The sequence below is a fragment of the Centroberyx gerrardi genome, chromosome 4 (assembly GCF_048128805.1).
Source record: "Centroberyx gerrardi isolate f3 chromosome 4, fCenGer3.hap1.cur.20231027, whole genome shotgun sequence".
NCBI lineage: Eukaryota > Metazoa > Chordata > Actinopteri > Beryciformes > Berycidae > Centroberyx > Centroberyx gerrardi.
In genome coordinates, this window is record NC_136000.1 from 2,201,665 (window position 1) to 2,226,903 (window position 25,239).

The 25,239-nt window shown below is 41.3% G+C and overlaps 2 protein-coding genes across 2 annotated transcripts in view; both read left to right on the top strand.

The window, feature by feature from the left end:
- Positions 1 to 1,469: 1,469 nt before the first annotated feature.
- Positions 1,470 to 17,085, top strand: LOC139914251 (acyl-coenzyme A thioesterase 1-like). Its single transcript, XM_078283024.1, has 10 exons — positions 1,470 to 1,665; positions 2,655 to 2,754; positions 4,755 to 4,945; positions 5,910 to 6,070; positions 7,538 to 7,657; positions 8,782 to 8,864; positions 10,825 to 10,918; positions 12,378 to 12,458; positions 13,170 to 13,311; positions 16,949 to 17,085. The coding sequence occupies exons 1-10, from the start codon at positions 1,470 to 1,472 to the stop codon at positions 17,083 to 17,085; spliced, it is 1,305 nt and encodes a 434-aa protein (XP_078139150.1).
- A 6,286-nt stretch (positions 17,086 to 23,371) lies between these two features.
- Positions 23,372 to 25,239, top strand: part of LOC139924214 (metabotropic glutamate receptor 8-like) — a 186,358-nt gene continuing 184,490 nt past the window's right edge. The window contains exon 1 of the mRNA XM_078282874.1: positions 23,372 to 23,857. Coding sequence (XP_078139000.1) covers positions 23,372 to 23,857 — 486 coding nt within the window. The remainder of the gene's footprint in view (positions 23,858 to 25,239) is intronic.

Here is a 25,239-nt window from a genome sequence, read left to right on the forward strand (position 1 = left end):
CATGTTATTTCTTAATAACAGCATGTTGTTTCTGTCAATAAAGCTTTAATTTACTGACTTTACTTCCAGCTGCTCGCTCTGTCAGGCAGATTTATTTTTAGATTTATTCAGGAAAATAGATTCTGTCATTCATTCTTTCAGTGTTATTTGAATAGGGACAGATACACAGACATAGAACATTTAACAGAAATTGTCGGATGTCACAGATCATAACAGTTTATAGCCCAAGCCAATTTGCAAAAGCTTTAATAGATGTAAAAAGTTAAAAAGGTGAGGAGACACACCTGCAGCTTTCTGCTTCATAATGTGTAAATTAATGATTTATCTTTAACTTTTTACTAAACTGAAATGAAGACAACAGAGCAGTTTTACTTTATAAATCTGAAAAATATTTTGGACAAATTTCACATACATAACTACCAAACCTTTGTTGTTTTATTAAAGAGTGTGAGCAGTATGTTATTAGGCTGCTATTAATATCTCAACCAACAAGAGAGCTGTGAAGACAGAGTATCTGTAATGTGTGTGTGTGTGTGTGTGTGACTGTATGTTCTGTTTGTCTCTTGGTTCAGCCCCCTTGTTCTTTCTGAACGTCTATTTTCCTGTTTTATGTTTTGCTCTTATGATTTTGTGGATTTTTGTGGATTTGTGTATTCATGTGCCAATAAAACCCTGTTGCAAGCAGGTTGGACTTTTATTGTGCATTCATGTGTTATTGGATATATCGGAAAAACTAAAATATTAAAAGTTTTTTTCCTACATGAAAAAAAAACATGCTTTATGTTACTGTATAGGAACACTGGAATACTGCTGTGTGTGTTTGGAAGACAGACAACCATCTAATCTATCCAAGAAGATTTTTGTGAAAAACAAATTCTCTGCAGTTTCAATTTCAGTATTGTAAACTATTAAAGTTCAAATTCAATCTAAGCCTTAAGAAGTCATTACATGGATATACCTACTGTTTGTCATTTATATTTATAAAATTGACTTATTTTGCGTTAGCATGAACAGGAAATGAAGCTCAAAGCCCAGTCAGAAAGACAGAGAGGAGGAAGCTAATATTATGAAGCCTAGCGCTCTGCCGCTAACTGAAAAAATACAATCTACCTACTAAGTTATCTAGGTTAGCTAGTTAGCTAGCTGACCTTCAAGTTCAAACTAGCCATACTAGCCTATAGCTATCCAGGTTAGCTAGTTAGCTAGCTGACCTTCAAGTTCAAACTAGCCATACTAGCCTATAGCTATCCAGGTAAGCTAGTTAGCTAGCTGCTGACCTTCAACATCATGAATGTCATGGTCATGAATGAATGAATGAATAAAAATGGTGGTTCTTAGGCTCCGCCCACTGATGTTTAGCTCAACCAATCAGGTTATTTCTGCCTCTGAGACATGTTTGCAGGACTGGAACTACACTCAGCCTGTTGCTTCATCATGTCCAGTGTTACCAGCTGGTGTTTCTGAGTAGGATGGAGGGCAGAGCGTGCTGCGTGCTCCTGTCGGTGCGGCCCTGCAGAGCGCTGGTGGACGAGCGGGTCAGCGTCCTGCTGCAGAACGCGGCGCGCGCCCAGCAGCTGACCGTCCGCACCCTGCTGCACTCCGAGGACGGAGACGACTGGGAGGCGTTCGGTCACTATGTCGCCGATGCCGCCGGGGCCGTGGACGGTACGAGGTTTCCTACCGAAATCTGGAAAAATGACCAGGACTTGAAAAGTTTGGGAATTTTGGAGACGTCTGGAAAACTAATTTATAGGTCTTGAAATGTGGGAATTGCATAAATAGTATAGTATGGAAATAAGTTTGAAAAATTTCCTAATTTCTTGTATTGAAAAATTTGGAAATTGCATGAAAAGAATAGAAAAAAAGAATGTGAAAAATTTCCAGGTCTTTTCCAAGTTTAGGAATTGCACGAAAAGTCTGGAGAAGTATTTAAAATTAATTAATTGCAGGTATTGAAAAGTTAGTTGCACAAAAAGTCTATAAAAGTGTGGAAAATATATAGATTTTTTTTAATTTCCAGGGCTTCAAAAGTTTGGGAATTGTGTAAAAAGTCTGCAGCAGTTTGAGTATTGTGATATTAGTTGCAGTGTAGAATAATGTTCAGCTGTATTGTTATGGTCTAGGTGACAGCCACTATCAGACATACTGAGCATCAACCACATTCTGCAAATTCACTCAAAACACTCTGGAGAGGAATTTTGAAATGAAAGATATACGGCAACCCTGGAAAAAATACATTGGAAAATTTCTCATCAACATTAAAATTTATTTTCCCAAAAAAATACTAGGGATATTCCTTGCCAGTAATGTAAGATACATACATATGTTGAATCTGAATGATGAATTCTCCATCCAAAAAAACACGGCACTCCATCTGCAGGTACAAAACTGTAAAAGGTCTTTATTATAGTGGCAACATAATAAGTGACCAACGCTTATTGACCAAGAACAGGTATAGATGAATTACTATGGTATGTATCTGACGTTACTGGCAAGGAATATCCCTAGTGATTTTTAGGTGGTGTTGTACCCGCCGACCACAGAGCAGCTGTTTTTTTCTGTCCTCTACTACCTTAGATCCAAGAAGCGATCTTTTCTTACTCATTTTTCAATAAATTTCACTGTTCAATTCATTGTTTTCTTGTGCTTTACAGTAACCAAGGATCCCAGTTTGGGAGGAACGTACGACGGAGTAGAACCCATGGGTTTACTGTGGAGCCTGAGACCAGTGCCAGGCAGCCGGCCCGGCCTCAGGTAGGCCCACCACACCAAACCAGACTGATCAATAGCGTAAATTTTCAATTTTACTGCACCAATCAATCAATCAATCAATCAATCAATCAATCAATCAACCTTTATTTAGTTCTCGGAAGACACACTGAGGGTTGAGACCCTCTTTTCCAGTGGTGCCGAGATTACAAGTAGAGAAAAACACAAATAATACGAAAGAGGAAATGAATTAATGAATAAATAAACAACTAAATAAACAAACAAAAAAGACAATTCAAAAAGAGAATCACACAGATCAGACCATCATTTAAAACAGGTGCAATTAAGGTATCAATACCAAAGGTATCAAAGGGTTTCAAAACACATAGACAATGTAGTAGGGGAGAGCGGGGCTAGTTGTCATGTGGGTAAGTTGTCTCAGTGGCTTTATTACTGAAACTAAATAATTTTAGAGCCGAAAGTCAAATTACACAAATGTTTACTTTCTTAATAAGAGGCTATATTGAATACAACAGTCTAAGTCAACAGTTGTCACAAGTTGTCAAGTGGTAATAACTTTTGCTTCCAGTAAATTATTCAAAATTTAAAAATTTAAAAATGCCATTCTTTAGAGAAGACCTTATTCTAGCTAGACAAATATATATTGTATCTCAGTAGTAAGGCACTGCTGAGAAATACACCAATAAGTAAAAAGTGTGACAATATGCCCCGGTCTCCCCTATTCTTACAAGTGAAAACTCATGTCTTCTTCCTGGCACAAAATTCTACTGACAAATGTGTTATTTGTTAGTTGTTCCAGTGCAGCCGGTCAGTTCCCACCAGTGTCAGACTGTGTTGAACTGGTCGGCTCCCAGTGTGAATGTGCTGAACTGTATGAATGTGAAGGGAGTGAGTTTTGCTGTTAAAAGCCCGGAGCTCAACAGTCGTTTCTGACTGACATTCAGGAAAACAGATGACATGCAAAAATGTCAATCAGCAGTAAATCATTTTCTGTATTTCATCATAAAATGCGCTTTCATTCAACAACACAACAAGCAGGTAACTGGTGATAATCTGTGACCGGCTTGGCGCTTTGAGAAGGCGAGGCGGGTTGTTGGTTCAGTCTGTGGCTTTAATCAGTAAACTGAACTGGCACAATAAAAAGAGTTTAGGTTATATATTCATTCATAGGCACCGACAAGACAGATAACAAACTAGGCTGCAGAGCAATCCAACCCAGAGAAAAACAGGGTGGCTAAAACAGCCTGAATCACTATAATGTTCCTGTGGTATTACTATGGGGACTTAGCGTCAATCTGGTACTCTATAGTGAGTTTATAGTGAGTGGGTATCATCATGCATTCATTGGTCTCAATTGGGAAACTGACATTTTGGCGCAGTAAATAAAGAGATCAAGTCCTGATAGATGATTGACAAGTGCTCTCCTTCTCTGAAACACCAACACAAATTCCTCCCAAATGTTAAAACCCAATGTAACGTCTTCCTGGGTTTATTTCAAACTTTGGACGGACAGTAGTTGTGTATAAACACAGGAAAGTTTGCAGCCTCGTTACTTTCATCTGCCGTGGACCGAAGGCTGCAGCTGATTGGTCGAACGCACCGCTCGTTTGGGCTGTCCTTGGTTTCTGTCTCCGGTTTTCAAACTGGAAAAATAAGGCGGCTTGTTCGGAAACGTTCTCTTATTTCAACTAAACAGTTCACAAAAATCTGTTTCTGTAAATATTTGAGGTCAGAAAGCTGAATCTTGATTCGTTTTAGATCTTCGGGAGTTTCGGGAGTTTCCAGAGGCGGCGAATCATGCTGCATGCCCCTGATTTGCATAGTAGTATGCATAGTGATTTGCAAAGTCGACTAAAATTTTGCATAAATGCTCAAATTTATGCAAATGTCGAGCGGGCAACGTGATGCACCGCCTCTGGAAACTCACTGCTTCGCTACCAGAATGCATTGCACAGCCACTTACATAGAAAATGAATGGGAAGCGTGGAAATGTAGAAGTCTTTCTCCCATCTGTCCATCGTTAGGTTGAGGAAGAAGGATGTCCAGACTCCCATGGAGGTGCAGGTGTCCGTGTACCAGGGTCACCAGACGGAGGGTTTCGGGGAGCGGGCGGTGCTGGCCAGCGTGCCGATGGAGCGCTGGTACATGGCACCCGGCGTGCGCAGGGTCGTCGTCACTGAGGGTGGAGTCACCGGGACGCTCTTCCTGCCTCCAGGTACGACCAGCGGAGAGAAGAAACACTGAGCATCACAGATTTACTAACCAGCTGACAAAACTGTTCTCTACTTTCTGTCTTTTGAGATGTTTAACCCCAAAAGGTTCTCTTTCTCTTTCCCACGGCGCAGCTGAGGGCATCACAAGGCAAATTCAGGTCAGTCAGTCAGTCAGTCAGTCAGTCAGTCAGTCAGTCAGTCATCTGACGTTTCGTGGGATGACCTCTAGAGGGCGTCTCTGGCTGCGAGATGCAGTGTTTCCCATACACAGGTTCATCTGTGGCGTCTCCCGTTGTGAAAACAAAAGTGAGACTTAAAATTCCACAATTTGCTCCAAACTCTCCCTTGTTAGTAACAGGATGTAAACAGTAACCTGATAACTCGTCTTCTGCTGCACTACAAACTTTAGGGACTCAATGGAGTCGATTCCAAGAGTCGATTCCAGACCAAATTTTTCTTAATTCTCAATTCCAAAAAAATAAAAACATAGGGTGCAAGCAGATCTAGTAAAATAAACAGTGCAATATGAATTGGCGACGTTGTTTCATTGTAAGCCAGTCTTTTGTCGCAACTTTGACATCTTACTTTGTTTCTATTTTTCTCTAAACTAAAATCCCGCCACAGGGCGTCTTCTCAGCAGGCAGCGACAGAGTCTAACGCCTGGTCTAATCTCTCCCTCTGCTGCCGGGCAAACTTGAGCCACTTGTACACTTATCAGAATCTCCGGAGAGGAATTTGGCTCTGGGATTCACTCGTTCATGCTACATCGTCTGTACTGTGTGGAACCAACTCCACAGCTTTGGAGTCGGTTCTCGGTTCCCAAATGCCTGGAATCGAAGAATCAATTATTTTTGGAATTGGCTCCCGGCCCTCGTTCAGAGCAGAGAAACAGAAGGAGGAGGACCGATCTTTCTCCCAGCCTGTCTCTGAATCTAAACCGACCGTTTTGGTGTTTTGACTCTGCAGGTCCGGGACCGTTCCCCGGCCTGCTGGACCTGTGGGGGGGCGGAGGGGGTTTGGTGGAGTACCGCTCGGCGCTGCTGGCCTCCCGCGGCTTCGCCTCCCTGGCCCTCGACTACCTGAACCAGAGGTCCACTGATGCTGAGGAGGAGCACCGCTACCTGGAGGTAAAGATCTGATCAGATCCGATTAGACGAAACGTATTGATCCTGTGGGGAAGTTAGGTTGTTGCAGCAGCAAAGAGTAACAGGATACAGCAAAAATAGAACAGAAATAAGAACTGAAGGTGAATGAATGAATGACTGAATTTATTATGGGTAAAAAATTGATCAAACATGTTAAAGGAGTTAGCATTTTACACTGAACCCAGAGGACGACACATGAAAGTGTTAAACAAACAATTATTTCCAATGTGTTCCTCGATGGAAGACAACACTTCAGATTAGGGAACACATTAACTATTAATATTTTGCTTATTAACATGCATATTAGTAATGTATTGGTTCATTATTAGTCATTACAAACCATGTGTTACCATCTTATTCTGCACTATTGTATTCTACAAGTTTACCTCATTAACTCTGAGTTTTTCCTCCTAATTAGTGCTTACAGCAGTCAGTGAGGTAGTATGGCTCTTATATGCTTTGCTCAGTTTGGGGTTTATAAGGTGCTAGCATCACAGATTACTGAGGGAAATTATCAAACTATTGAGGGAAAACCCAGTTAATAGTTAATATGTGTTCCCTCATCTAAAGTGTTACTGAATATAGCAAATGTGGGATATTCAACATAATGCTTTTCCAACATGTTAAGAACATGTTAAATAGAACTGTATGAATGAAAAGTATGAAAATACTCTACTGAACATACTGAGGCAAATAGAAAGAATGAAAATATTATGATCAAAATATATTAAAAAAAAAAGAAATATATTCAGCATGAAATAAGTGAGAAATTAACATCAACACACTGTTGTGTGTCATTTAAATTCTGGTTTATTCGAGTTAGATTTACTCCTATCAGGAATTAAAAAGGTTTTGAACTTAAACCTGCAGCGATTTGAAATGACGTTGATCTGTCTGTTTGTTCCTGTCTGTGTTTAGAGTCATTAAACCCATAAAACTGCTTCAAAGGTTCATTCACCTCTAAACTATACTTGCCAACTTTGACCTTATTTCCTACATTCTGGTGACTCACAGAGCTATAGCCAACTTCCGCCCAAAATTTCCACCCTTTCTGATAGAAGATATGAAGATATTCTGATATGAAAAACATGAAAAATCGATATATTTTTTTGTGAGGTCCAAAAGGCACCAGATAGGAGGAATGACCCACACGTATTCTTTCCTGATAAAGGAATTTTACTTGTGTGGAAAGTCGATCTTTGAATGGTTTGTGTGGCAGAGTTTCCTTAATGCGTTAAATCTAAGCCATGATCTACACTGAAAGAAGTCTATTCTGCTTCAATTACAGCTGTTTTTAATTTAAAAAATACAAATAAAACCCTTCTTTGCTTGTTGTATGATGTTAGATCTTGTTTCTAAAGCTCTGTCAGTCAGTGAGAAGCAAAATCATTTCTCCAGAACAGTTTTTTTTGCGTTTCTCCGCTGTAAACTGCTGCTGTGCTGCTGCAGGCTGCGGTGTCGGTGCTGCAGCAGCATCCTCAGGTCAGCGCCGACCGGATCGGCATGATGGGACTCTCCTTCGGCACGTCGGTGGCTCTGAAAACGGCTGTGTACTCTCCGACGATAAAGGTTTGGAAATATCTGTAAACGTTGTATCTCAGCTGAACAAAGCTGTATTTCTGTCTTTTCTTTGTGTGTTTTAGCGTTGCAGATCCCGGGTGACCGAGCCGTTACTGTGCCACAATTTTGGTGTTTTGTTCCTGGATGTTTAGACTTGAGTTTTGGCCTGGGATGAATACCAGTAGTTGCAAAGAAATTAGTGAAAGTTACAACATACCCTCCCCTGCATGTTTCTGTCTGCATAATGTGTTACATTCTGCAAAAAAACCCAATCATTTTGAAAGATTCATCCACTGTTTTGGGCTTAGGAACATAAACACTCCTGGACAAACTGATCCTGCATGCAAAGCACACTGTATGGATAAAGTCTGCTGTGTAGAATCCACCTTTTCTGAAGCATATCTAAAGTTTATTATAGTCATCTAACCAACAGAAATGAACAGAAACAATGGACAGCAGCACTACAGTCAGTTCTTCAATCCTCCACTCTGTTCTAGTTATATAGTTATACCTGTTTATACTTTGGAACCAGTGCAGTATTCCCTACACCTGTATATATTTCTGTTCATTTTAATTTTTTGTTCTCTGTTACGGACTTCCATATCTTTCAGCGAAGTTTTAATCATACGCACATCATCCGTAGGTGTGTATGACTTCAGTAAGAACTCACACTTTATGCTCACATGGTGTCTTTATTAATTTCAATTAGCTCGACTGCGTCTCCTGCAGACCGGACGGAGGCCCAGGAGGGTCAACATGTTGTCTTGCTAATTGAAATGAATAAAGGAACCATGTGAGCAAAGTGCAGCTTCTACACCGACTCCCATCGCTTCCCATCAGTGTAACCAGCCAGTCAGCTTCCATCACAGAACCATGTGAAACTGGATAGATTAGAGACCTATTTCTCAAATTCCTATTTTTAGGATTTTCTATTGCTTATACTTCATTTTTTTATATATTGCTTCTCTTATAATTTTGTGTTATTTTATGTTCTTTTTATGTTTTATGTGACCTGAGTCAAATTCCTTGTATGTGCAGAATGACTTGGTCAGTATTCTGATTTGGTTTCCCTCCCATCTCATGACTGTGTGTGTGTGTGTGTGTGTGTGTGTGTGTGTGTGTGTGTGTTGCAGCCCAGGTGTCTGGTGTGTGTGAGTGGGAGTCACGTCCAGCCGGTGGGAGGAACTCTGGCTGATATCTTCGCTGAATATAACAAGTATGTCGGACTGTCGTCAGTTACTTTATCACCAAGTTCACACACACACACACACACACACAAAGGCTCAGTCACAGCACAGTGCCTGAAGGGGTTTAATGGCTTACTAAAGGGAACAGTACTAGTAGCAGTAGTATTAGTATTAATATAGTAGTAGCAGTAACATTAGTAGTAGTATTAGTAGTAGTAGTATTAATAGTAGTAGTAGTAGTAGTAACAGTAGTAGTAGTATTAGTAGTATTCATAGTAGCAGCAGTAGTAGCAGTAACAGTAGTAGTAGTAGTAGTAGTTGTAGTTGTAGTAGTAGTAGTAGTAGCAGTAACAGTAGTAGTTGTAGTAGTAGTAACAGTAGTAGTAGTAGTAGTAGTAGTAGTAGTAGTAACAGTAGTAGTTGTAGTAGTAGTAACAGTAGTAGTAGTAGTAGTAGTAACAGTAGTAGTAGTAGTAGTAGTAGTAGCAGTAACAGTAGTAGTTGTAGTAGTAGTAACAGTAGTAGTAGTAGTAGTAGTAGTAGTAGTAGTAGCAGTAACAGTAGTAGTTGTAGTAGTAGTAACAGTAGTAGTAGTATTGATAGTAGCAGCAGTAGTAGCAGTAGCAGTAGTAGTAGTAGTAGTAGTAGTAGTAGTAGTAGTAGTAGTAGTAGCAGCAGTAACAGTAGTAGTAGCAGTAACAGTAGTAGTAGTAGTAGTAGTAGTAGTAGTAGTAGTTGTAGTAGTAGTAGCAGCAGTAACAGTAGTAGTAGTAGCAGTAGTAGTTGTAGTAGTAGTAGTAGTAGTATTGATAGTAGTAGTAGTACTAGTAGTAGACTACTCTTCTGTCCATGCTCCACAATGCTGTCAAGACTTATTTGATGTATTTCCATGCTACTCAGTACTACTATCTCATGATATTTTGTTCCAGTGTACTGCTGTACTCTCACTGTACACACTGTCACCATACTGCAGATACAGTATACACACAGTGATCTACTGTCTGTCTGTGGGACGTCCTGCACTGTCCCTCTGTACTGTGTTGAACTTGTTTCTGTGTGTGACAGTTTGTACTTCTGTCACTGTGAGTAAGAAACCTAGAGAGTTTCTGAAAGAGGCGCAGACTATCACTACAATATGAACAATACATTGTGATTAAATTATCACTAAAGTTTCAGTACAAGGAACTAGGCTGTACGCACTAAACAAAGAGGTAAATTAGTATTGTCCTTAGGCAATTACTTGAGGTTAAATACAATTTAGGTGTGTAGTGGAAATTATATTATACCATTCTGTTTCTCTATGCATGAAGCACTGTCTTATTTCTATGTTGTCCGCTCTCAGTACATTTCCACTGGCTTGAGACAATGGCTACTGTGTGAAGATGACCCTGGGAACTCTAGCCCGTTTATCTTTGTTCTGCACAGATGTACCCAAATCGTAGAATGTTTCAAGTATAAGAATGTGCCAGACTTCTCATGACTCAGCTGTTTCTACTACATGATTATAAGAAGGGTGGACAAAGCTCATTGCTTCGCTCTTTGTCTCACACACTCGCTGGGTGGGCATTGTGCCTTGCCTGCAGGCAATAAAGATATCAGAAGGACAACTTCTCATCTCCAAGTCTCTTTATTACAGAAAACTCCCACCACAAGGTGAAACAAGGAAAAACAGGTTAACTTAGGCAAGTATATTAAATAGGCCTGATGGGTTTCTCTCCACAGGTAATGACAGATTAGGACAGGTAAGTATTTAGATACTAGAAGTATTACTTCTATTTCAAGGAAAGGAAAAATGGAAATAAATTCTCTAATATGGGCCTGGCTCCTGCAATGTGAGTTCTGATTTGTAGCCTAGTGAAGAATAAGACGTCGCGCCTCTTAGCAGCCTGACAATTATAAAATGACAGGAAGGAAAACACAGGAATTGTGGGGAAAAACCTAATTTATACCATTTTTACTGACAGCTGTAGGATTTCTGTGTTTCTATAGAAACGTGAAGAAGACGCGTTACGACGAGGAGAACCGAATCATCTGGCACGACCTGCTGCTGCCCATCCCCACCGACCCCGGCAAGAAGGTGGATGTGAGTAAACCTGGCTCATCATTTGTCTTCTTCTGTCTTGTACTGCCTGATATTTTTGGAAGTCTAACAGAAGCGTTGGTTCCTGTCTGATCAGACTGAGATTTATTGCTGCCATTAATGAGGGAGAGAACTGTGCCTGTTTTTAAATAAATCCTCCTCCAGGGGATTCAGCTATCTGGAAAAAAAATGTGTTTAACAGAATTTGCAAGCAAATCACTGGAGAAATAACTCGTTCCTCGCAGGGTTTTACACCAGCTGTTCACTTCTCAACCTCACTTCACTCTCTGTTCACAACCCAACACCTCCACATTCTTAGATTAGATTAGATTAGATTAGACTGTATTGTCATTGTAACAAGTACAATGAAATTCCATTTAGCAGCAATCTGTAAATGCAGCTATTATAAATATGCAATAATCATAGGTGTGACCAAGTCAACTTTGCCTAAGTCAGTCTCAAGTCTTGAGGCACAAGTCTCAAGTTTATTTATTATATATAGTATATTTATGATTTTATTTAATATCTTAAAGAAAACTAAATATCTAGGACTTTTCAATGCAATATGGTTTTAATAGGAAAAAAACTTTGGTCCCCACCTTTGGCAATAAGTAATAAACATGTATGATTTTAAAAAAAAAGTACTAACAAGTTAAAAGTGATAAAAAGGTACTATTGCACTTTGGTCAGAGGTTGTTTATCACAAGTCAATGGCATTGGTTGCTGTGCATTATAAATATAAGGTGCAATGTAGTCTTCCATCCTATCAGATACAATCCACTGGGTGGTTTAACACTAGACAGGACAGTGGGGTTTGGGGGCTAAGAGAAGGCCAACAAGACTACAAAAATGTTTCAGGATGTAAAACATCAGCGGTAAACGTCAGGTTTTGGTGTCAGTCCCTCAGAATCAAAGAGCGAGGGCTTCTTTCGAGAGCCGCCATTTTGCACCGAGAGACGTTCAACAATCATACAGGGAGAAATCCATCGTAGAAGAGGAGAGAGACCAGTTTCTCCACCACAGGAGCAGGAGAGAGACCAGAATGCATTGCAGCCAGAGCTTCCATCTTGGTGGATCTGTCGTCGGTAGCGTGTAAAATACGACACGCTTTTTATTGTTTTTTTGTAACGTAAGCAGCATCACAGCATCGTTCTCTCTCCGCGCTCACTCTGCTGTCGCTCTCTCCACCTTCATGCATAGAACCCCCTTCTCTGGGGGTTGTCCAAAGGCATTCTGGGAAGCGTAGGAAATCACTAACTGCAGTAGAAGTAGACGAGGCAGGTTGAGGTTACAACACTTCATCACTAAAAAACAGTGAAAGAGGAGAGGGCCTGGCTTCACTCTGCTGTTCCAGTCTGAATATGAGACTCTGACCTGCTGCTGTGTGTGTGTGTGTGTGTTGGGTGTGTGTGTGTGTGTGTGTGTGTGTGTGTGTGTGTGTGTGTGTGTGTGTTCCGCGCAGGTCGGCCGGCTGCAGTGTCCCCTCTTACTGATCGTTGGTGAGGATGATCAGAACTGGCCGGCCTCCGAATCTGCAGAGGATGTGAGTTTCCTGCTCTGACATACTAGATAGATACCAGAGGTGTGACCAAGTCAACTTCACTTGAGTCCCAAGTCAGTCTCAAGTCTTGAGGCTCAAGTCTCAAGTCAAGTCCCAAGTCTAAATGTAGATTACCAAGTCAAGTCCAAGTCATTAATGTCAAGTCTCAAGTCTAAATGTAGAACAGCAAGTCAAGTCAGAACAAATCAAGAGTCCAGTATCAATTTAATATCTTAAAGAAAACTAAATATCTAGGACTTTTCAATGCAATATGGTTTTAATAGGATAAAAACTTGGTAAGAGCATCATGAGTTTGATTTCTATAATCAGTTTCAACTTCAATAAATTCAATCATTCCATACAAATTCAGAAAACAGAATTTAAATTCAGTCGTCCGCTGGAACAAATCTCATCACTTTCAATCTAAGTCATTTACACAAACACAAGATCTCAAGTCAAGACTTTAGAAACCTTTTCAAGTCATCAAAGTACAAGTCAGAGTCAAGTCCCAAGTCACCAGAACCCAAGTCAAGTCAAGTCCCAAGTCACCAGAACCCAAGTCAAGTCGAGTCTCAAGTCTTCTCTTCATGCAGCAAGACTCAAGCGATTCAAACTGTGACTCCAGCCTGACTCGCAAATGACAAACATACTGAGACAAATGAAAACATGAACATATATTCAGTATGAAACTCTGTATGTTTGAACTTGTTCCAGATGAAGGTGATGATGGAGCGGTCGGGGAACAGCCGCCTGCTGACCGTCCTGTCGTACCCCGACACCGGCCACCTGATCGAGCCGCCGTACGGCCCGCACACCCGGGCCAGCAACTTCATGCCGGTTAGCACCAGGAAAAAAGGTGTGTGAGTGTGTGTGTGTGTGTGTGTGTGGCAGCCTAGGAAACATTTAAAGGTCCCATCTGGTGTAAAGCAGGACTCCCCTCGCCTCTGTGATGATAAAGGAGTTGGATGGTCTATCTAAACATGGTGAAAGTATCAAAACGCACGGACGCACTTTGTGGCGTCACAAAGGTTCGCTCATTATCATTTCTGTAAGAAATAATAGACTAACAAAGTGTTTTTTTCAAAGCGGTTGAATCTACCAGAGGTGTGGCCAAGTCAATTTTGCTCGAGTCCCAAGTCTAAATGTAGATTACAAAGTCAAGTCCAAGTTAAATCCATGTCATTAATGTCAAGTCTCAAGTCTAAATGTAGTCAAGTCTCAAGTCTTCTCTTCATGCTTCAAGTCAAGTCTCAAGCAATTACAATTGCCATGTGACTCGAGTCCAAGTCATGTGACTCGAGTCCCCACCTCTGTAATCTACACAATTATATTAGACTATGAGAAGAGATAACATGTACCGTAAAACTTCAATTAATAGCCTGGGCTTTTATTTGCTTCAAACACTGAACTCAACCGGCCTGTATTTGGGACAGGCCTTTAATTCCTTTTGCACAAAATCAAATTGTTTATTTAAACCAGTACTGTATGAATATTACTTATTACTTATTACTTATTACTTACTTATTACTTCAGTATAAAAATTAGGCTATCGAATAACATATCAATTACGAATCATTCATTTGATCTCGCTCCGAGAGACAGCGTATCTAGGCCAACCTCATGCACAGAGAGAGAGAGAGAGAGGGAGAGAGAGCGAGTGAGTCCCTATCAAAATACCGGTAGCCTACCTACCTACTGTGCCGCCATGGCGATCAGAAAATGTGACTGACGTTTGAATGCAAGTAAAAAAAAAATAAACTGCTTCTCAGCGTCAATGGCAACCGGCTTCTAATTGAGACCGGCCTTTATTTGTCAAACCGTGCAGCCACACCCGGCCAGTAAAAGGGACTCGGCTTTTAATTGAAGTTTTACGGTAAGTCCATATAAGTGGAACAATTCACATTTACAACATCATGTCGATAACAGACAATAAAGTGTTTTATTGTCCGTTATCGATATGATAACAGACTTATAAAGCCTCACCCTGTCACCCCACTAGTGATCTGAGCTGCAGACTCTTTCTCATCTGGGATCAGAGGAACGCTCAACACAAAACCAGTTTAGAACATTAGAAATGACTTTTTTAGACGACGACTTTTACTTTTATACTTTAAGTAAATTTCACACCATGTACTTTTATACTTTGACTCGAGTAAAGGATTTGAAATGGTACTTCAACTTTTACCAGAGTGTATTTTTAGATGAGTATTTGCACTTTTACTTGAGTTAGGAGTTTGTGTACTTCTACCAGCTCTGAAGTACTGTATGAACTAGTGTGTGAGTTCTAGCTTCTTTCTGAACCGGTATGAACACCAGAGAAGAAGAACGCAGACGAGTCTGTCATGCTGAGCTGAAGTTGGAGGGACTGGAGTCAGATTTGGTTTGAAGGCTGCTGGTAGTTTCAGTCACGCTGCGAAGCCTGCAGATGAAAGTTTCCAGTAGTTTTCTGTCCTCATAACCTAACCATGTCTGCAGCTTCTCTTAGTCTGTCTCTTCTCATCTTTCCTTCCTTCGGTCAGATTAGCAGGAGCGCTCGCTTCACTCTCTCTTCCCTCCAGCTTCATGTCTCCGCTTACATAAACAAATAGGAAAATAATTCTGCACACTGCAAATAAGAGGCTAGGACAAAAAAGTTTCCTTCAAAAAAACTAATTTATTGCATAAGTTATTTTGAATGTGTTCTTCCTTGTTCCTCTGAGCTGATTGTGGGGGATTTCACTCCAGTCTCTGTACCTTCTGGATAGGGATGAAACTGACCTGTTCTGATTGGCTACTGAAACACTTACCAGGATGGAGTGTGTGAGCACAGCTGCTACCAACTGTCTCATCAACCTGTGAACTTATCAAATGGCTGATGTGTGTTCACAGCACTGATGAAAACATGCTCCTTTTTTTTGTTCTTTTGTGCATAGATTTCTTTTTTCACTTGCACCTTGAAGTTGGGCACTTCTGCAATACATTTTTTTTTTTTTTTTAACTAGACTTTTTTGTCCTATAGCCTTTTATTTGCAGTTTGCAGAATTATTTTCCTATTTTTCTAGTTTATAATAATTTGATTGTTGCACCTGTTACAACTGACCTTCACCTGCCCATGTGTTTTCAGCTATTTGATATCAAACAAGTCTGCAAAACATAAATACACTGCATGGCAAATGTTCAGCCAAAGATTGTTTGCCTGCATTGTTTGACTCCACTTCACTTCATATGTATATATATCACTCCACAGTATATATATCACTCCACAGTTTCTATATCACTCCACAGTATATATATCACTCCACAGTATATATATCATCCCACAGTATATACTGTATATCACTCCACAGTATATATATCACTCCACAGTTTCTATATCACTCCACAGTATATATATCACTCCACAGTTTCTATATCACTCCACAGTATATATATCACTCCACAGTATATATATCACTCCACAGTATATACAGTATATCACTCCACAGTATATATATCACTCCACAGTATATACTGTATATCACTCCACAGTATATATATCACTCCACAGTTTCTATATCACTCCACAGTATATATATCACTCCACAGTATATACAGTATATCACTCCACAGTATATATATCACTCCACAGTATATATATCACTCCACAGTATATATCACTCCACAGTATATACAGTATATCACTCCACAGTATATATATCACTCCACAGTATATACAGTATATCACTCCACAGTATATATATCACTCCACAGTATATACAGTATATCACTCCACAGTATATATATCACTCCACAGTATATACAGTATATCACTCCACAGTATATATATCACTCCACAGTATATACAGTATATATCACTCCACAGTATATACAGTATATATCACTCCACAGTATATACAGTGTATCACTCCACAGTATATATATCACTCCACAGTATATACAGTATATCACTCCACAGTATATATATCACTCCACAGTATATACAGTATATCACTCCACAGTATATATATCACTCCACAGTATATACAGTATATATCACTCCACAGTATATACAGTATATATCACTCCACAGTATATACAGTATATCACTCCACAGTATATATATCACTCCACAGTATATACAGTATATCACTCCACAGTATATATATCACTCCACAGTATATACAGTATATCACTCCACAGTATATATATCACTCCACAGTATATACAGTATATCACTCCACAGTATATATATCACTCCACAGTATATACAGTATATATCACTCCACAGTATATACAGTATATATCACTCCACAGTATATACAGTGTATCACTCCACAGTATATACAGTATATCACTCCACAGTATATACAGTGTATCACTCCACAGTATATACAGTGTATCACTCCATAGTATATACAGTATATCACTCCACAGTATATACAGTATATATCACTCCACAGTATATACAGTGTATCACTCCACATGTATATACAGTGTATCACTCCACATGTACACCCCGTGTGTCTCTGTTGCAGTGGTGGTGCTGTGGGGCGGACAGACGGCGCCTCACAGCCGCGCTCAGGAAGACGCCTGGAGGAAGACGCTGGACTTCCTGGTGGAGAATCTGTACCGCGGCACAGAGTCCGCCGCAGCCTCACCGCCACTTCAGTAACCACGGAAACATACTGAGAAATCAGAAAAAAAATCAGTCCTTGGGCCAATCAGGAACAAGAACCAACGGCAAAATCACAGCGCCAAAATCTGTCTGAATTTAAAATATTGACTTTTATTTGATTGATTTGATTAGATTATAGTGTCATACAGTATAGAAGACACTGTGAAACCAAGTGATCAAACAAAAGGTACAACACTGAACACATGAAGTGCATGTTGTCCATCTACAATTCACCTTCAAATTACAAAACAATGAATTGCAACATCGTAGTATCAATATCTCATTCAGAATTCAAAATAAATAAGGATTCCTTCCTTCATATGCTGGAACACTTAGCGAAGATGCATCATCCGTCCAAGTTTCATCAAAATCAGACCAGTGGTTTTATTGTGTGAGGGACAAAAAACATTTTCTCCCTTTAGGACAATAAAATTAGTTATGATAAAGCACCAGCACCTTTCGGTTTTTGATTGAATTCTCAGCTGCTCTGTATAATAAAGTCATTCCTGCCTGCATCCTTCAATGTTGACTAAAAACACACTGAGATTGACGCGTTCTGATCCAAACCTGCACACAACATGATGTTAAAACCAGCTGCAGTGAGTCAGTGTGGGTCCAGCATGGTTCAGGTCTGCAGTGATAAATCAGAGTCCTTGGACAAAATAATAATAATATTGTTTTATAGAATCATACAGCATGAATAAGGCAGGGGGTTTATTCCTAATTTGATTTTCTGTTTGAAATAATTGTCAAACTGATGATGGAGACATTCAGCTCAGTCCTCAGTCTGTTAAATCTGAACCTCAGTGTCAACAATCGTCTGCTCTTTCATTTGTGAACATTGATCAACAGACAAGTCTTTCAGAGTATACTAATAAAAACATGTAAAATTAATATATAAAATGATATAAAACTATTTTCATGAAGTGCGTTGTGGAAGAACCAGAATGGAAATAATTTTGTGTTGTCTTTGATAATGTTGAGATTCTTGTAAGTTTTTCAAAAATTGTACAGCAAACTCAGCTTGATTAAACTAAACTCAAATAAACTGAAGCTAAACTGAATGAAACTAAACTCAAATGCATTTAACAAAAGCACAAACCTGGAACTAAAGCTAAAACTACACAAACCTGCAGTATATTAAATTATGTTTTCTGACATTTCTCATGTTGAATCAGTTCTACTTCATGATTAGTTCAGATTTTTAGATTTTAGATATTTTGTCATGTTCTTATTCATTGGGCATCAGTGATTATGGATAAATTCTGCAGCATTTTCTTAAAGCACACTGGAACATGATGATAATATTAGGGATGCATCGGTCAGGTTTTCTGGGGCCGATCCTGATTGCTGATTTTTTTATTTTTATTTTTTTGATCGGCCGATCAAAAAAAGGGCACAGGGTTAGATGATGATGCTCTTCAGCCAAACTTTCTCCTAACGACGCCATGTAAAAGTGCTAAGCAAGCAGAAATGGTATCCATCTAGCAGTGTGTTCTTACAGAACAGATTGTTCTTTTGTCTGCCTATCATGTGGAAATAAATCCTGGGTTTTATCCAAACAGTTACCTGTCAGTGTGTTCATGACTGAGAGTCCAAAAGTTTGTCCCAAAGCGAGATTTTCACCAGTTACCCCCTAACTCTAACCCTAACCCTCAACACAGTCCACCATCACACAGCACGGAAGTGTGAGGGATGTATTTCAACTAAATGCTTATATTACAGTAATAAAAATGCTGCCGTTACCATCTTGTGTGATTGTAACAAATATCACAATTAATTAAAGTTCAATAGAAAAAAGCCTGCTACCTTTTGTGATGTGTTTAAAATCACTACAACATTCCTATAGGGATTTGCATTGTGTCTGTGCTACTCAGCAGTGAGTTAATGATCTTGTCTTGTGGTAGGCTATTTTTAATCTCCTATATAATATTCCTATAGGGATTTGTATTGCGTCTGTGCTACTCAATAGTGAGTCTTGTGGTATTTTTATTTTATTATTATTATTATTTTTTTTAAATCTCCTATATAGCTATAATATTCCTATAGGGACTTGTAATTCTACTGTGATATTTGCCTAAAATGTATTTTAGCATTAGCCTTCTGCAGCTGTTTGAAGTTCCATCAGTCTAACCTTGAACAGCAGAAGTTGTCAGCAGGTTGTTCCAGTGTTTGTCCGCTGGGTGGCGCACTGCACCCACCTGTGCTCCAGCCTGAGCTGAAACACAGATATGACAAACCAATAACTCATCACTTGTGACTGCAGGGGCAACAGAGACCCTGTTTGTAATTCCCACTCTCCAGTGGTTTGGTTTTTCTTCCAGGACAAACCAGATGTTTCCTCTGCAGACAGAAAACTGTCATCAGAATCAACTTGGCAGCATGTTGTTCTGCGGCTGCAGACCCGCCGGGCTTCACTGTGCAAATGTGAAATCTGTGTGACTTGGGAACTTCATTAGACTGTTGCTCTGTGCGGTGTGAATCTGTTTGAATCGGTGTGACTCCGCTCGGCGCCCCGCTGCGCTGTGCGCCTGGCTGTGACGCAGGACGGCGCTCTGCTCAGTTGGAGAGCTGCGAGCAGCCAGACGCGCATCCATCCGTCCGTCCGCTGGCATCGCAGCGGAATCTGCACCGGCTGACGATGCTGAACGGGAAACAATCTGTGAAAATGTCTTTATGGTAACCTGTCCGACACACCGAGGCTGATCTGAGACCGGTCACGTCGCACCCCGGGCGGCCGCGCAGCGGCAGGGACTCAAACCATCAGCTCAGGTAGGACCGGTCATTCCCGCAGCCAGCAGGAGACAGACACTACATTAATGTTGTTCCCTCTTGATCCCTGCTGCTGCTTCAGGTCAAGCTGCTTCTTCCTCCATGCAGCCTAATTAAAATAAATGGAATTTGCCTGTTGGGGAGCAGCGCGGGCAGAAGAACCTGCAGAGGAATTTTATAGAAAATATACCTGCTGCCTTTAAATGTTGCTCTGATCTGACAGACTGAGTCCAAACTGATGGGACAGTGAGCGTCTGATCTGTCATGATGAGGGGGATATTTTTATTGCTGCAAAAAGGTAATTAGACAAATACAAGATTTAGAGATTTAGAGACCAAATTTAGAACATTTAATAGTTTAATGAGACATTTTTACAATTTAAAGAAACATTCCGACCACGCGCTGATTGCAGGTTAATTAACTGACAGACGCTTTTCAGTCGGACTTGGACTTGACTTCTGGATTCTAATGTCATTAACTGAATGCAGTGTTTGGTTGGAGCCGCCTGTGTGACTGCAGGTGGTTTGGTGTTATCTAACGGTGGAACTGACTCCAGATCTGCTCAAGAAATCTCACTGATTCCACTCTGATTTCAGTCTCTGGTTTCCATCAGATTCATTTCAGCTGATTCTGCTGGACGCAAGTTCATCTCATTTATAATTATTTGTGGGTGCAGGTGTGTGTGTGTGTGTGTGTGTGTGTGTGTGTGTGTGTGTGTGTGGAAGAGAGAGGGGGGGAGGGAGAGATTGTGCAAGTATGCATTTGCATGTCTCTGGCCTTGTGCATGTTTCTGCGTGCTGCGTTTGCTGCGTTTGCGTGTGTTTGAGATCGAAAGTAGCCTACGTGGTCGTGCGTGCACGCTTATGCCTGTGTGTGTGTGTGTGTGTGTGTGTGTGTGTGAGTGTGTGTGTGTGAGAGAGAGAGAGAAAGAGACACACACACAGAGAAAGAGAGAGAGAGGGGGAGAGAGAGAGAGAGAGGGAGAGAGAGAGAAAGAGAGAGAGGTTAATTTGGAGTGGCGCACAGCTCAGATCACTATGGAGTTTTTATCCAGTTGAATTAAATCCAAACTAAAACCAGTGAACCATTAAAGGGTTAAAACCAGAGGAAGGTTTTTATTTCAACAGCAGCAGAGAAATAATCTCATGTCATTTAAGCCGTTAAACTTCTGTGGATAAACCCAAAGGAAAAAAGAGCTAATATCCCCACAGTGTCTCTGTCTTCTGTCTCCTGTCTCCTGTCTGTCCCTCATGAGTTAACGCTGACCTTCTCTGCCTCCTGCTATTTCTGGAAACGACTTCAAACCCGTCTCCACGCATCCCAAACAGATTATAATCCCATTAGAAGCAGAGATTAACTTTCTTTACAGCATAATCATCAGGCAAACATCAGAAAAATACATTCACTTTAATATCGTGACATTAACTCGCACCATAAAGTAGGCTATAGAGCCCCATATCATGCTCCGATTATAATAACGATCATGCACTCGCAATGTTTTTATAATGAGTTTATGATGCTTTATGTTTTCTGAGCATCACTTCAAGTGTCGCCCTATTTCTATCACCTGTGGTTTCACTAGAATAAAATAGGGATTTATGGTTTTGCTCCTCTGGTATTACTAAAAGATTTTCTGCAATATAACTAGTGGCTTTTTGATTGCAGTTGCATGATATTTTAAAGGTCCCATATCATAGGAATTCAAATGTTCCTCTATCTATATATGATCAAAGATGCGTAATGAAGACATTGTTAAAATTTGATTTTGTTTAAGTGGTTACATTTAAAGTTATTGTATTTTCAAAAATGAATAATTTTCCCAGTCAGTTTCAGTCTAACTCCAGGAAAGGCATCACAGCTGGACTCGCTCCTGATTGGCTCCCTCACTAAAGAATGACTGAAATCTGTCCAATCAAGCCAGTTTGCAGCATCTGAACTGGAAAGCCTCCACTCAGCAGGTTTACCTCATTTGAATTAGAGGAGCCGCTGCTGTCGGCCAATCAGGAGCCAGTATTGTGACGACTTAGTTTTCTTCAGTTTAACTCATTCAATTTAATTAACCCTAAACTACATGTACAAGACCTTAAGTTTTACTCTTAAAAGTTATTATAGAATTACTATAGTTATTTTTTCCTAAGGATAGATACAATTTCTATTCCTTTTATTTACTTTTTTTTTTTTTTTTTTTAATTCATTGCCTTTATATGCTTTCTTTTCCATGTCTTTGATGCATGTGGTTGTCTGCTGGGAAGTCTGCAGAGTTTCTGTGTTGAAAGCACATAACTAGTACTTTGTTTCTGGAAGATAAGACGGTAAAAGCGGCCCGAGGCTTCACACAACACAAACACTTTCAGTGCATCATCCTGAAAAGCTGAGCTACCTGCATGTTCGCCCGGAGGAAAAAGATATTCAGCTTTTTATGAAGCAGCCTGCAGATTTAAAACCTGATGGAAAAATAGTAGATGAACTTTTCATCTCCCATCACAAACTGACAGTAGAAGATAGTATATGTAGTAAGATAGTAAGATATGTAGTTGACAGTAGTTTGATTGTAGTTAACTCATAGTAAAGAGCAGTAAGTATACCTAACTGCAGTTAGATAGTAGTAGTTAATAATAGCTAATAGTACATGCTTAACAGTAGTTAGATAACTGATATTAGATGATAGTAAGTTGGTAAATATGTAGTTAACTGTAGTCAGATAGTAGTTAAGTGGTAGTTAATAGCACATACTTAAAAGTAGTTGGATATTAGTTAACTGATAATAGATGATAGTAAGTAGTTAACTGTATTTAGATAGTGGTTAACTGATAATAGTAAGTACTTAACAGATAGAGATGCAGGTAGATGCAGGATGAATACATGAAGGGGGATTTCTTCAGTGGCTTCTACTGTATTTTAGCTCTATGTTTCATCTTCTTGGTCACTTTCAAACATGTCTGATTGTATGTGAAAGTCTTTCAGAGTGACAGAGAGCTCTGTGTCAGCTCTTTGTAGTCATTTTCGTGTGTGTGTGTGTGTGTGTGTGTGTGTGTGTGTGTGAGAGAGAAAGAGATTATTTTAAAGAGAGTAACCCAGTTAGTTGTTAAGAAAAAAAAACACATTGACAGTTTTCCTTCTTTGTCTAAATCCCAAACAGGCTCTTTAAGAATGTGAGACCCGGAGCTGTTGAGACACGAAGATCCACCAGATCACCTGAAGCTCCGGTCTGCCGCTCCACACGCCCTCCTCCGCTCAGGGATGCGACGCCCGGCACGTCAGTCTGTAGCGCGCTAAAACCCGGAGGTTACCCTTCGTAGGTGGGACCGCTCGCTGTGGTCGACCCTGTCCTGGGTGGGGGACCCATGGTCAGGACCGTCCCGTCACAGCGCCGCCGCTTCAGCCACCCGCCAGTCAGCTGTCCAACTGCAACCACACCCGCGCTCCTTCGCCCCGCCGCCCCGCCCTCCCCGACATGGCGAGGGATTCGATGCCCCCCCCCCTCTCCGGTCGCCGCTTCCTCTCCCTGCTGATGCTGGAGAGCTGCTGGCTGCTGGGCGCGGCCTCCCAGAAGCCCGTCGTGCTCGCCGACCCCCAGCAGCCCCTGCAGGAGTACGCCCACTCCATCCGCCTGGACGGGGACATCATGCTGGGCGGCTTGTTCCCCGTGCACTCCCGCGGCGAGAGGGGCGTGCCCTGCGGCGAGCTGAAGAAAGAGAAGGGCATCCACCGCCTGGAGGCCATGCTGTTCGCCATCGACCTCATCAACAAAGACCCGGAGCTGCTGCCCAACGTGACGCTCGGGGCGCGAATCCTGGACACGTGTTCGCGCGACACCTACGCCCTGGAGCAGTCGCTCACCTTCGTCCAGGCTCTCATCGAGAGAGACGGATCGGACGTCCGCTGCGCCAACGGAGACCCGCCCATCTTCGCCAAGCCGGATAAGGTGGTGGGGGTCATAGGGGCGGCGGCCAGCTCCGTGTCCATCATGGTGGCCAACATCCTCCGGCTGTTCAAGGTAAGAGCCAACTGTCATGCTGTTCAATGTCTTTGTACTTTGGATGATTGATTCACTTCGGTGCTGCGGTCCTGTGAGGCTCAAAGGGCAGAGCGAGGCCCTGCCAGGGTTTGGGGTTCAGTTCCCACCGGGGCCGTCCATACTGATAATGTATGAGTCACGGGCCTGCGAGGAGCTTTGGGCAACAGCGGCAACCAAACGGCACATGTGTTGTTCCTGCTTTGTTTCAGATCAGCGGACTACTAAATCACCTGTCTGCGGCTAGTGTAGCGAAACATGTGACCTCTTATTTTGCATTCAAGGTACATCAGGTGTTTTGTTACTGGACCAGAATAACAACCCCGCTAAAATGCTGACTGTGGCCCTCGGGGGCCGGACTGTTGGCAACCGCCATGACTCTCGCAGCTTCGGTACGACCACAGCTGCTGGTTTACACTGGGGATGTCACTTGTATTAAGTCAAATCACCAACAGCAAACTGTCACGGCTGCTTAATAGAGCAGATATCTGGTTTATGGCCTCATACGGTCATCATTAGCATGCAGATAGAGGCTTCCCCGGCACGGCGGGAGGTCGGCTTAAGAACATCCTGCGAAGCCCCTTTGTACGGCTGATACTTCTCCTTTTCGCCCCGGCTACGGACTCTTTTGTTGGGAACTGAAAGATTTTCTTGACATGAGCGTCTTCATCCTGTCACAGCCTGCCAGCGGATGTTAGAGCGAGCGGCGGGCTGCGGCGCTGACATTTCCTGCGTGGCGCCGAGGCATTAAGGCTCCGCGCACCACCGGCTCATCATCGCAGCTGATGGAGCTCAATTATGACGGCCCATTAGAGTCTGTTCAGCGTTATTGAGGTTTCGGCTGTGTCCCGAAGGGGCGGCAGACAGCAGAGTGACCCTCCGCACAATCAACTTGTAACAGGAGATATTAGTCTCAGTCTGGACATGATTTTTGTAAACCTTTATTTATGCGGGTTCGGTTTGCGGAGCACGTACGCCGTTTTTCAGCCGTTCCCTGCTTCACATTCATGCAGTTACACACACTTGAGTTACACACATGCTGATGGTTATGAATAACTAGCATTAGATCCATGACAGATCAAAGCAGTGGAGGAATGCTACACTGCAAAAGCCTCCAGCTTTATTCCTTAACTCTTGTCGTTCTTTTTCTCATATTCAGTTTTAGATTCCAATTTGATCGAAAATATCTGCCGAGATAATTTCACTTGTTTCAGTACAGTTCCACCTGCTTCTGGAGGCAGGAGGCAATATGTTCAAGTCAGTCCACCTGCTTAAAGATGCTGTCGCTTGTTTCTTGAATGACAATGTCACTGCTGCTGGGTGAAAACCTCGTAACTCCAGTTTTGGTGATTTCCATGTTTTAA